Source organism: Anopheles merus, chromosome 3L (genome assembly GCF_017562075.2).
Source record: "Anopheles merus strain MAF chromosome 3L, AmerM5.1, whole genome shotgun sequence".
Lineage (NCBI taxonomy): Eukaryota > Metazoa > Arthropoda > Insecta > Diptera > Culicidae > Anopheles > Anopheles merus.
Genome location: NC_054085.1, coordinates 32,139,522 through 32,153,103, shown reverse-complemented (window position 1 = coordinate 32,153,103; position 13,582 = coordinate 32,139,522). Strand labels below are relative to the sequence as shown.

General features: G+C 43.4%; 1 protein-coding gene across 8 annotated transcripts in view; it reads right to left on the bottom strand.

Moving 5' to 3' along the window:
• LOC121598634 overlaps positions 1 to 13,582 on the bottom strand; it is a 63,599-nt gene that overhangs the window by 29,047 nt on the left and 20,970 nt on the right. For 7 of the 8 annotated variants that reach the window (XM_041925753.1, XM_041925751.1, XM_041925752.1 and 4 more), the window contains exon 3: positions 3,847 to 3,885. The exons of the other annotated variant lie outside the window; for it this stretch is intronic. In XM_041925753.1, coding sequence (XP_041781687.1) covers positions 3,847 to 3,885 — 39 coding nt within the window. The remainder of the gene's footprint in view (positions 1 to 3,846; positions 3,886 to 13,582) is intronic. 8 annotated transcript variants of the gene reach the window in all.

The following is a 13,582-nucleotide window of genomic DNA, read 5'->3' as shown; positions in this document are numbered from 1 at the left end:
ACACTAATACCAGCGTCTGACATTAGCGTGAAGATTTGTGACAAACCGTACCACCGCCCAGACCGCGTGGCTCGCAGTTTCGCTCCGTCCAATGCTTTGCGTTGCCTCATCGAATGTTGGTGGTGTTTGACAATGCTGCTGATCTCCTTCACTAAGAAACGTTTAGAAGGCACTTAACAGACGCAGTATAAGTCGCTGGAGAGTGTATTCAACTAGGCTCATAGTTTGCAAAGGTGCAGCGGGACTCTGTGGGACCATCTCGCCAAGGGAATTGCAGCAAGGGATACATCTATGAAACTAGACACCCATCTGCTATAAATAGTCCCGCAAATAGTCCGCTGAGGGGAAGTCCACGGAAGGAGGAAGAGGAGGTTTGTTTTGGTCGAATGTTTGTTTGCGATGGAAATTAGATCCGACAACTCGTTTCCACCGCACCCCGGTGTCCGGTGTACGTGCGCGCGGTATGCTGCGGTAAAACATGATTTTGGTCACTCCTTGAAGCGCTCATGTCGTGTTTGCCGGCACGGGTTGTAATCGGAAGCACGGCCGGAAGCTGTTCGCTCGTAGCATATTCCGGTGTAGTGACATCCGTGGGGCGGTTGGCATGGAGATGTAAAATGCTATCAAGTGGTGGAAACCTCCCGGTGATGTTTTGGAGATTAGTCATTTGCTGTCGAGTCGAAGCTCCGGTGGGAAATCTTAGACATGAATGTTGATTGGTTTCGTGAGCTCCCAGTTCCGATATGAATTGGAACTGTTGGATAAACAAAAAACTGTTGGAATTTGCTAGAGAAAAGTGTGCGCCATTCGTCGTGAGGGAATTAGATGGCAATTATTTTAGATTAAATTGATGGGTCCGACGACTTCTGTTGGGAATTGAGCGTTGATAACCAATGCAGAACTGGCTAATGTTTGCGGCAATTAATCTTTTTACCTTTTTTTGTCTTGCTTATTGATAGACAAATATTGAAAAGGAAAAGATATATGGAGAACATTCATTACCAGAATATTCTAAAAATGTGTTTAAAGTTCCTTAAAGCTGACGTTTGTTTTAAATTGTTTAACAGTTTTAGGAATATTCCACCAGCTTATTCGAAAAATTTCGGCGGTTTCATGTTGTTAATGTGATCAATTTTCTAACGGACTGCTCTCGCAATCGACAATTTATGTTAGAAAAATACCATGTTTGGCATAGGACACCCTGTTAGTCTGATATTTTACAAACTGCAGGTAAAGCTGAAGTGTAAATTTAATTATGTGTCCTTGTTCCAAACACCAAACCTCTTGAACCAGTCTTTATAGAAGGTAAATAGACTGTAATGATGTGTAGCAGCTGCTACCATCTGCAACGGTAGTGAGGTAGTGAACACTATAGAACATTTCAAACAGTTCACTGTGGAAGAACAAGAGCCACATGAAGCAGGAGAAACAAAAACCTCCAATCAAAGGGTGTATAATCTTCTACACGAGGCTCTCAGCTGGAGTGTCCTCGAAAAGGAGTGTGTGTGGTACAAAGAACCGTTAGCCGCTGGAATCTTGCCAGCTTGTAACGAGCGGACGTACAGCACCGGGCAACAACATGAGTGTCTGCTGTCGCAATCAACAATTTGTTCGGTAATGTAATATCGCTGCTATGTTTTATCTTTCCAGTGCATCTGCATGAGTCCATCGTTCTTGCTCCATATAGCATATAAATTGCAGCACGAATGAATATTTAAACCCGTGCAAAGCTAATCGAATCGATTCATGCGATTTTGTGGGTGCAGTGCGAGAGCTGTCTGCCGTCGTCGCTAAAGGTGTCAGGGATCACAAATTAATCCTTCTGCAACGTCACTGTCGGATCGTTCATTCAAATGAGCACGGTTTAATGTGCTGTATCGTACCGAAACGGCATACTCTCTCTCTCTCTCTCTAGCTCTAGCCGAGCTCAGCATCACCGTTCAGCATGGTATCGTGAAAGCTGCTTCTCATTACAGCCGCACGGGGTTTGGCGTTCCGGTTGCGGCCGACGTAGCGAACGACGCTGGTGCTCAAGAAAATCCATCTCGCTAGAGTGTGCTCGTCAGACACGGGCACGAGAACATCAATGCCCGAGTTGATGCCAATTAGTATTCACCAGCCACCAACTGCGCCCGATCCAAAGGGGATGTGTCAGTAGGGATGAAATCTGCAAACCGGATCCGAACGTCACGAGCCCGTGAAACGTAATCTAAATATTGAAGGCAGAAGGTCAAGGCGGATGGCGGTGCGTTGGAGACGGCGCGGCAACCTCTACCCTAATCAGAGCAGTTTTTCGTTTGGGAACTTTTAAATGAGATCAGTATAGCCAACAGTTGGTGGGGCAATGATTCGGCATTACTGTTCATGGTGGTGGTGTTGGAAATCCCAACTCACGTACAAGTTCCCAGCGGGATGAGAGAAGAAACCGAAACCGTGCTCAGTGGCGTTTCACCGAGGGAAGGATTTTTGCTATCCGCAGAACGTACGAACACCGACTGCAGAGTAGGAAAAAAGGAATAGAATCGATTCGTGCCCTATTGGGACATGTTGAGATAGGTAGTGGCATTTTGTTTGCAAAATATTCTTTTTTTCGTTCCTAGGATGAAATGAGTGCAAATAGAATCAACAGTGTTTTTGAACGTGTTTGAAATTGAAGCGATTAATTAACCCCGAACGAATTGCTTATGCTCCATTGTACGAATTAAATCAACAGCAGCTTCCTTTGGAAATGTGGCTAGGTGGTGATAACTTTAAATTTAAAAAATACAGCCGGTCCCCGAGATGCACGGGACCGAAAACGGCCGCAAAATACCGCGTATCTCGAAGTACCGCGTAAGTCGAATCTCGTGATTTCCAGCCAAAATAACACCAATTTTCGTATAATTTTGCAAGTAGGTGGTGGATTTAGCCACTTAGTTAATTATTTGATATGATTCTGATTGTATATAACAGTTTTAAACATTTTGAAATAGTTTTCAACATTCGATAAAAGGGAAATTATTTGGCATTTTACAATTGATGTGTCAAATCAGTACAATTTGCTCAAAAAAAAGTATAAGAGGTATCGTGTATCTCGGGGACCGCCTGTATTACAATTTTTATCAATGATATAAATTTTACTATACTCAAAATTACTGAGGCACAATGTTTGAAAGTGTTTAATCGTTGATTTTGCTCCGTAACCACCAAGGGTTCAATCACGGAAATAAATTTATATCAAATTACATTAAAGTCATTGAAATGCTAAAATCATCTAACTTGAAAGAATATTACTTTCCTGGTAAAAACTTTGTAAGTTTGAACACTTAAAACTGTTTTAAACTGTTGACAATGCATACTGTCCTTAGGAAACGTTTTGTGGAATTTTCCCAAGCTGGCAGGTCCGCAAAAACTTGAAAACTCAAAGAAAATATGACATTTTCATGACATTTAAACAGTACGCCCAAACGATAGAATTTGGTTGGCCGTGGGTGAGAAATCGAAAGCAACATATCATATAAAGACCGCCGAGATCATATAAAGACCGCAGCACTGACGTCATTGTGAACGAAATGTCATCATTTGAGTTTCCTGTTGTTTTTTTTGCAAAATGGCATACCAACCACGACCACCAGCAGGCACCACGTTTGTATCGTTGCACAGTTTCTTCGTACACAATAAAGCATACGGAAAAGGCAGTGCAACTTAAAATAAAACCAACCCATGTATTATCGCAACACAACTATTGCCCCCCCCCCCCCCCCGCATCGTATACTACAACCATTTGAAACTACACTATAAAGAAACGGAAAAGAGAAAGCAAAAACAAAAAAAAGAAAAAGATGAATTATTGGTGCAACTTTGTACCTGTTTTCTTGATGTCACTGACGATAATAAAGCGCTTTCCTAATTATTTTTAATTTCGTGGGGAAACGCAGCAGCAGCACCACCACCAGCAAGCAAGCGTGGAAGAAGCCGCACGGGCAACAGATGCGTACGCGAGCGATAGTTGCGTTGTGTTGGTTTGTTTGCAAGCAGGGATAATTAAGCGCACATTGCACAATTCATTTCGGGCAACAAATTCAATGTCACCACGGGTGGACGCGAGCAGACGCGGACAGCGTTTTGTTGGTCGGGCCATTTCCATTGCACGGAAGTCGCAAACGAGCAGGATGATAGGTTTTAGAACACAAACACACACACACACACAGCCGGATAGAAATGATCGTGAAATGTTATTGCGTGTGCGTTGCGAGTTGTTATTGGAAAGCGTGGCGCCATAAAATGGAAGCGGTGGCGGAAAGCAGACATTTGATTTGATTTCCATCGGCGGAATCGAGCGAGCGCGCGAGCGTTTTTTTGTTTGTTTGTTTGTGTGTACGCATGTAGAGCATCCCGGAAGCAGTCGAAACAGTGCACAAGCACCAACAGCGAGAGAAAAGAGAGAGAGAGAGAAAGAGAGAAAAAGAGAAAAAGGGAGAAAAATAAAGATTCATTAATTTATTTAGTTTTATTTATATTGGATCTACACAATCGACATCTACCGTAATGGAATGGCAACGGGAACGACATACCGTCAAATAACTACGAACAACTGTCATTGTTAAAACTAGAGCAATGTAGGGACAATCTATTGGGGGATAGAACATTACTACGATGGATTGGAAGAAAGGGCAAACATCGAATAGGCAGTTTAACGAACGTTTAACAGTAAACATGGGTGTTACGATCGAAGAGTGTGCAGTGACCCTTCGCTAGATCGATCTAGTAGACGCTCGCTTAACTAAGGTTTGCTCAATATCATGCAGCATTCTAAATCGAGAAGTTTTGAAGCCCTTGGGGACCGCTTTCAAGGTCTAAACGGGGTTTCGGGCTAGCTTGTATGCTGTATTGTATCCGTTACTTCACTACAAACTAAACCACACACTACGACACTGCTACGACGTCAGCTGAGTGGCACGCGGGAACGAAACAATAAAAATGTAATGAGCTTCTGTGTCCGACAGTGTCCTTCCCCCCCGGGGGTTATGAGGGAAATCCAACGAGCCGTAGCTCGCGTACAAAGAACCTTGCCATTGTTGGCTGGGACGAAAAGCGGGCAACACTCTCTTCTCATTGGCATTACCCCCGGGGGAGCGATCTTGAACTTACAAATTGTTTAGCGCCCCGAAAGAACCCTATCCCACCCCAGTTCCCAGTTCCCCAAGGATGCAGCCTCTGCTGCGGAACACGAGCATCTTGAAGAGAAAATGAGACGGCAGCAAAGAAAGAACGATGCTGACGAGTGAGTGTGCAACGAGTGCCAAGTTTTGTGCAATGAGAAAGTCTGACGGGATAAAACATTTTTGGCATAGTTTTATGGCCGGCATATTATTATTGTTCTACCCCGGCCGGCGAGGGGAGGCAATAGTGGAGGAATGGGGTGGAATTACTGTAGTACTTTCTTCGTCGCTTCGTTCCCTGTCTCATTTATCTTTTCTGCTTGCTTAAATGCTGCAGTGGATGATACACGAAACGATTGTTTTTGCTCTGTAATGAACTGGCAGTGTAGACTTGTTGCCATGGCATCGGGAGAAGGGACATTGGGGCTGCGGGGTTTGTTCGTTTGCACAAAACTATTCAACTGGCAGCCAGTCAAAGTGCTCTCTGTTGGTGGGTAGTTAGCATCACTTCATTAAAATTACCGCTGTTATGGCATGATTGACACTTCCCTTTCATTCAGGGTGATAATAATAGTTGTAAAGGTTAGAAAAGACCAACTCAAATTGAAACTGAAATTAAAATGCACTCATTGTGAATTCAGTGAAATGAACAGCAACAAAGTAAAAGTGTTTGATTTGTGGTTTGTGTCGTATGAATGAAAACTACCAGGCGTCTCCATCGGTTTTTTGGAATCAACCATCTATACTTATGCATTGCTGTATTATTTCAATTTAAACATTACATAATAAATACATAAACAGTTAATAAATCTGATTGATTTTTGGTATACTTTTTGGGACAGCAAATCCTAGAAATATTATTAAATGTGAGTGATCTACATAAAATAAACACTTTTTAATTTAAGGCAATACGAAACTACATATTCAACTGTTACATTGTGAAAAATATGTGAACTGTAACAATGCCAAATATTGTATTTCCTTTGATAAAAATATGTTGCCATGTTTAATATAGTTAAGAATAAAGAATTTTGCTGAAAATACGTGCAAAAGAATGGAGGAATGGAAAAATGAGTTGAAAGTTGTGGAATCGATTCTGGATAGTGAGTCCGGAATCAGTTTCTGGAATCGGATCTGGAATGAACTATGGAATCAGATTCGGCTCCGCAATGAGAATCGGCTCGGGAATCGAAATCGGCTCACGAATCGGGTTCGCAGTCAGAATCGACTTTAGAATCAAATTCGATTTTGGTATCTCCATGAGAATAGGAATGAGCGTTTTGGTCCTATGTAGCTACGATTGTATCGATAGTCACCAAGAAACTAAATTTACTTGTAAACGTTCCATTCTCATGAAACTTCTGGTACTGATTTAGTTTCTAAAACTTCTAAGTAACTCTGATTCCGATTCCGAATTTGATTCCGATTTCCGGGTCAATTCCGATTCCGGATCCGATTCTGAAACCGAATAATGTACCGGATTCTACTCCGAAATGGGAGACGACTCCGGAATTGGAATCAGAATTCGCTCCGGAATCAGAATCGAATCCAGCATTGACTCTGAACACGAAATCGGAACCGGGTAGTTCCGATTCCGAACTCCCAGCAGTACGCCCAATTATTTAATGATTGATGTATTATTTGTTTAATTAATTATTTATTTAATAATTTACTATTTAATTATTATTTATTTTATTCATCGAGCACAGTAGCCTAATTGAAGATTTACAAGCTTTGATAATGATATTCCGCTACAGCAGCAATTTTAAAGAAATATAGGTAGAAATATTTTATCTAAATTTCCGTACGTTAAAGTAGCCACACGAATGAACGTGTTTATTTGTATTTGCATGTTTTATTCATCGTACTTTTTATCTGAGCCTTAACATATTGTACGGAATTCCAAAACAAAACATTTAAATTCCTCACTAACCAAGAGTTATATCCTCCAGGGCACCAAAAAACGAAGCGAGAATATATCTTCTTTTGGTAGAAAACAAAGCATGACGATGGGCAGCCGCACTTGGGTAATGTAATTTACAGTCGTCCCACGGTGCACGCGGACCCTGGGTGGTTTGTGTCGCTGCAGTACAAATTGTATTTTTGAAAAAAAAAAACAAAAATACAAATAACACTACAAATAGGGTGATAGATGGGGGGAACGAAAATCCGATTATCGTATGGCGCTTTTTTTTATTCCTACCGCACTTCACGCGAAGGCAACAAACTTGAGAAACAAATTAAATTTAAGCAAACAGCCTACAAACACTTCATTAGGTTTTACCGACCATTGGAGTGGGGGCAGAAAATGTATTTTTCCCATCTCATCGCAGCGATGAGTAAAGAAAAGGGAGAAAATGAATAACCTAAACGTCTTCCATGAAAAGCATCACCATTTTTCACCTCCACCAGTTGTACACCTTGGCGCAGCACTGGGTACTTGGGAGGCACGGTGACCAGATGAAGGTTTTTTCTTTCCCTCTTTTTAGTCTTTTTGGTTGGCTGCTATTGTGTTCCGACACTCCCAACTCCCGGCTCTTTTTAATCTTGGCAAGTATCTCATCTTTTTCGTCGGCAACAACGGGCAGGCATGAGTTTAGATTCACGTTCAAGGTTGAGTGTGGTAGTGCGTGATTTTCGGTTCTTTTTTTGTTCGTACATCAGCATGGCGAACGCCATTGTCACGCCCCTTAGGGGCCAGTTTACCGCCTTCCAGCGCGTGTGCTTGGAAAATCATTAAAACTGATATTTTATAGACGGTCGTAAATTGTGTCCCCCCCTGGAGAGGTGGGGCTGTCGTGATCAAAAATCTGCTGCTTAATTTTTTTTTGTACGCTGAGGTTAGTTGAGGTTGAGAAAAAATACACACACACACATGGTGGTCAGTGGAGAGTAGCGATCACATTTTGGATGATGGTGCCGATAATGTAGAAGCGTTAAGGCACATCAACAATAGGAACCATCCTAAACGTAACATTCACAACACTTTGCAGCAAATTTTCCCCATTTTTTATGCGAAATAGAGGGCACATAGTGTGTGTGGAACAAACAACGTGACGGTAGCAAACACGTGAAACACGCGGCACACAAAAGAAAGGAAAAAAAAACTTTATTCGATTATGAATCGACAATTCCGTTCGATTGCAAGACGCATGGAGCAGCAAACGGTGCAAGAGGCTAGCGGCAATCGGAAAGCGCTTTTATTTCACCTTTACAAAAGCTTGTGTCCTACACCACGAGGTTGGAGGGGTATCATGATGACAATATTTCCCCCACCCTTATCGATCCAACATCAACCATTCACCTTCAATGCATGCTTGCAGGCGTGTTTTGGGAAGCGAACGGATGTATTTTTCATCGACAAAAACACTGCCACTGCTGCTAACATTTTGTTACGGCCAATTGAGCAGAAGCTTCATCAACTTCCGCGTTCGAGTGACAAAACAAAATGCATTCCTGCACTTCCCGGAGCCTTTTGTAATAGGCACACACGGGTTGTGACAGTCGGAAACAGCCACATCAAAGCTACTCTGTCAAAGCAAACGTGCTTTTATGTGCACGCTGCTCGTGGCGTCAAACGAAACGGTCAACGGTTCCTATCGAGCCATGAGCCATTCCGTTGTTTATTGGGGCAACTGATACTGCCGGGCGAACTTTATCGTCGCTCTTGGTCCAGCCTGAAATGGTAAGCTCACTCGGTGTACAGGTGGCGTGCTTTTTTCACTCTTCTTTGTACGCCTCCGGTTGCTGCGCTGAAGCGTGCGGGAAATTTTCTTCTTCTGGCCAAAGTTTTCACTTGATGCTAACCGACTGCCCATGGACGGAAGTAAAACTAACTTCTTTGACTCGCAGCTTTGCTGTTACTGCCCCATTGTTTGAGTGTGTTTGTGCCTGTTAGCAGCATGATTTATGTGTGTGAAAACTTTTCGATCAAAGCGACCGGGGCACAGTTGTAATGCAGTGAAGGAAACGAGTGAAGGAAAGGTTCCTTTTTGTAAGCCTGGCAACTTAAGCAAAAGACATATGTTGACGATGTTTTTGGAGCTAAAATTTAATCGCACACTAACACCATACAAGACAACGAAAGAAATTCAAAGAAAAAGATGTTCCCTTTCCTTTTTGTAGCTCTATAATGGACATTTCATTTAATGCGAAAACAAAAACAAATTTGCAACGCTGGCTGGGAGAATCGTTTACGTTTTACGTAAATCGTGCCATTTAAAATCAGCTGACTCTAACGACCGACTAGCAAAAACCGATGCTACGATATTTTTGCGTGCCCGGTGCATCCTCTATGCAAGTATGCTTCCCTCCGGAAAGTGAACCCGCGCACACCGGGGTACGGGCAGCCGGCTTCCTCTGCACAGGAAAACAAAAACTCCCCGGTCGACACCGGCGAGCAGAACGAAACACGGAACAAGCGTTCCTTCCTGCCTGCGAGCCTAAAATATCCGCAATGCGTCAGACGCGAGCCGGGTCGGTGAAAATGGCACCGAGACCGGGGCCAACGGACCCCGACGACGACGAGCCCGGGCGAGCGTGCGTATGTAGGTGTCTGTGTGTGTGTGTGTGGTGAGAGCAACCCCCACCACACAGACAAGGGCTCCAGTTTTTGGCGGTTAAAATGGCAACGGCATTCCAGCGCCAGGTGGATGCGAGTGTGGATCCCCGCGTGAGAAAGGGTGGGCAGCAGCTGGGATGAAACGATGAGCGAGCGTACACTGCCGTGAGCAAGAGAGTCCGAGATGATTTTCACACGGTGCGGCGAACAAATCGTTCTCGCACCCGGGGTTCGCTGTCAGTGTGAAGGAGCGAAAAACAGGCGTAGGTGCAGGTGGTTTGTTATGCGAGTGGAAAAACTCTCATGGAAGCTGTCGGGGAGCGTGAGTGTGTGAGAGAGAGAGAGATAGAGAGAGAGCGAGCGCGCGCGAATCATGTGCGAGGTTGAACGAAGGAAGTACTGGAATAGAGGAGAAGGATACAAAAAAAAAAACCAATGATCCCACACAAGACGATCCTCAAACAGTTTGATACACACGCCGTGTTTGGGTGCCACGCTTCGGATTCGGAAAAGCGTGGGAAAGAAAAAGTCATAAATTTGATTATAAATATGTATGCACCGGGGGTGCTTCTATTTTTTGTTGTTGTGCTGCCCATGATGAGGATGAAATGTGTGTAGCGAATGGAAACAAAGGCTTGAAACCTCAGAGCGCCGGGTTGGTATGTGGAGCAAGCCTTTTGGTCCCATATGGATATGAAGCACTCAGCAGCACGTAATCGTTGTGTGTTGTGGCGGAAGGAAGATGTTTGCTACCGTACATGGTGTTGAGGGACCGTACATGGTGTGTACTGGTGGGATGATGCTGGAATCTTTGAAACGATGATTGAAGGATCCGTTTGGCAGATGAGTGAGCACAATGATCGGAGCGGTATGGTTAGGAAAAGGAAAGCGAGACAGACAAACGATTGTAGTACTTCGTTGTACCAAACGATGGAAGGTTCTTTGAAGTTTCAGACCGGAGACAGCCCTAGTATGGTTGTGATGGGATGAGGATTAATTTCCTCTAAAGACGCTGATCTTCATGATCCACATTTGTTCCCTCAAACAATCAAATCAGCTTTACTTTTTACACGTTTTTTATTGTGGTCGCTTACTTTGGGCTATGAAAATGTAATGCTCGTCACATCGCCGTATTTTGCGAGCATTATTCTCATCAACTCTCTCAAATGCACCTTACCGTACGGCCAGACAAGGTGAAATATAAAGCGAAATGAACCGAAAGGGTTGAGAATGATATAACATCTGCTTTCGATAATCACGCAAAAAGATAATATTCTTCAGCGGAACATTCACTTGTAGGGAACTATTTTAGGAAACTGCTCAACAGCAAGATTAGGAAACTGCTCGATAGCAGCATCAGGAAACTGCTCGATAGCAGCATTAGAATATAATCGCCCAACTCGTGGGCGTAAACAAGGCGCATAAGATACTTGTTCTTATGCGCCTCGATGTGACAATAGCGAATAAACGCTCTCTTGTATCCTGAACCTCAACCGAGTAAGACGCCTTTCTAAAGCTCATCCGAAGCCCCCGTGCTAGTGTTAGGGAACCGTATAATGTTCCATTATATATTATACATTGGAAGAAATGACAAGCGGTGAATATGTTGTCGTATTTTTTGAAATAAAAAGAAAAATCCATAAAGATGCTACTGAACAAATGTTGCCGCCACATATTCATAGAACTGGTACTTAGAGAATTTGAGCTGTCAAATGGCATATGCAGCTTACAGAATCTTTGCCTTAGGGAGGCTACTTGCCTACTTTATACCTGTGGAATTGTACTTCCTCACCATAGAAATCTACACATCTACACTCCATCGTCAGGCTAGCAATAACGCAACGTGATTGCGTAGAAAATAAAACCCTCAACGATTTGCGTTTTGAGCACTTTGCTTCTTGTTTTAACACAATTTTCGTCCTTTTTCTACGCTCGCCTCTTCAAAACAATGTCACGCAAATGAGGTGCCTAATTTATTCAGCAGAAATAACACTGCGGTTCCATTAGCAGTGATCCCTAACAGAGCCATTCGCGATGGTCATTGGAGGCAGTCGTTTAGCAGCTCCAGTGTAACGTTTATGTCGTCTTTCCCGCGCTCCCATTCCACTTTAATCATAACGCATACCAAAGCTACCACAGTAACCGTGTGCAGTGTGGTGAGGTTTAAAACAGAATCTAATTAGGACATCCATCGAGTCAACGAGTCAACGAGCCGTAATGCGTCGTTCGTGGGGAGGAACAAAAAAAAATAGAAAATGCAGGAAATGAACCGGACGGTGGCGATACTGATTCGCATCGCTCGCAGAATATCGCTTTACCCGTGCTGTAAATGGAATTTTGTTTGCAAATTTTCTGAAACATAGCGCAGCAAAAAGAAGCCCTCAGTACTGTACACGCTCTAATTTGCAAGACGGGGATCGTGGGACATTAGGCAAATGGGTTTTGTCTCGCCATCGCCAGCTGTCTTTGGCTACTTTCTAATCGTAATAATTCCGTCCCCGTGCACAATCTTGACGAACGGTGATGGCAATGATAATCTAAAGCGAATTCCGCTTGGGTAATGAACCTGAGAAGCTGATAAGCAAATCCTAGAGCCGGGTGAGCGCTTTCGCAGTTAATTATGCATGCAAAGCGCTAAAGAAATGGATGTTGTCTTTTTTTGCTACCTTTCGTTAAGGCCATCACATCGCTATGGTAGCGGTATTGCGCCATCACGCGCAAAAGCTGTCATCATTATTCATCATCAACAGTGAGCGTGTATTAAATAATGCGAAAATGAAAGAAAAATCAGTTTTGCCAGTTGCTTTCAGACTAATGGCTGAAGAGCAGGATTTTCGATGTAGCTACCATCATGTTTCAATTTGCCGCAGTGAAAGTGACATTATTCATCGGTTTCAATTTCAGTCCGCGCTCCTAGAGTGCATGATTTATTTAAACCTATGCCAGAAACATCCATTCTAAGCAGCGGCAAAATACTTTATCCAGTGGCGCTAGCGGCAACAGGATAAATCGCTTCAATGCTAGAACCTGACAAATATCTTCATTAAGTACAATAACTCAACCCGGCTCGTTACGTTTATCATCAAACCACAGTACGCTCAAGGACGGTTAAAAACACATTTCTCCACCCCAAAACGTTCTCGCTCCAGCTTATACACACACACACACACGCACGCCCCACACAAAATCGAAGCTTCGAAGCAAATGTAGTCCAAACGCCAGCAGCCCAATCGTTAGAGGGTTTTGAAAATAATAAAGACAAGAAATATGACTTTGCGTTGGCAGGAAGTGCGGTGGTTTCGACGAAATTCGCGCACAATTTTGCTCCGGAGTGTGGTACAATGTTTGATGATTTTGGCAACTCTGGGGAAATTGTGGCAACGGTGCAGTGCCCGCGAGTCGTTTCCGGTCACGATTACCGTTGACTTGGGCTGGCCAGGGCAAGGCAATAAGCTTGGCAAAGAAAGCAATTATCGTGATTAATGGTTATAAGAAGGAGCAACACAATAACGATTGTTTGGTGAGGCGAAGTACTGCTGTGCACCATGTGGCGGGAATTATCGATGAAGAATGTTAATCCGTACAGTTCGTGGTTTGTTTAGTGTCGCGATGTTGCAAATAGGGTTGCAGAGCGGGTCGGTTCCGTGTAGTGATGGGAAAAATGAAGTTTTCGTCGCTATCGATTCTGACTAGCCACGCAGTTTTCTGGAATCGATTCCGGTAGGTCCGGAATCAGTTTCGACAATCGATTCCAGAATCGGCTCTGGAATTGGAATCGAATTCACTTCTCAATTCTCGTATTGAGAAATACGAGAATTGAGAACTGATTCTCATTCCAGAAAAAATGCAAATACCATTTCTGGAGTCAAACATAATTCCA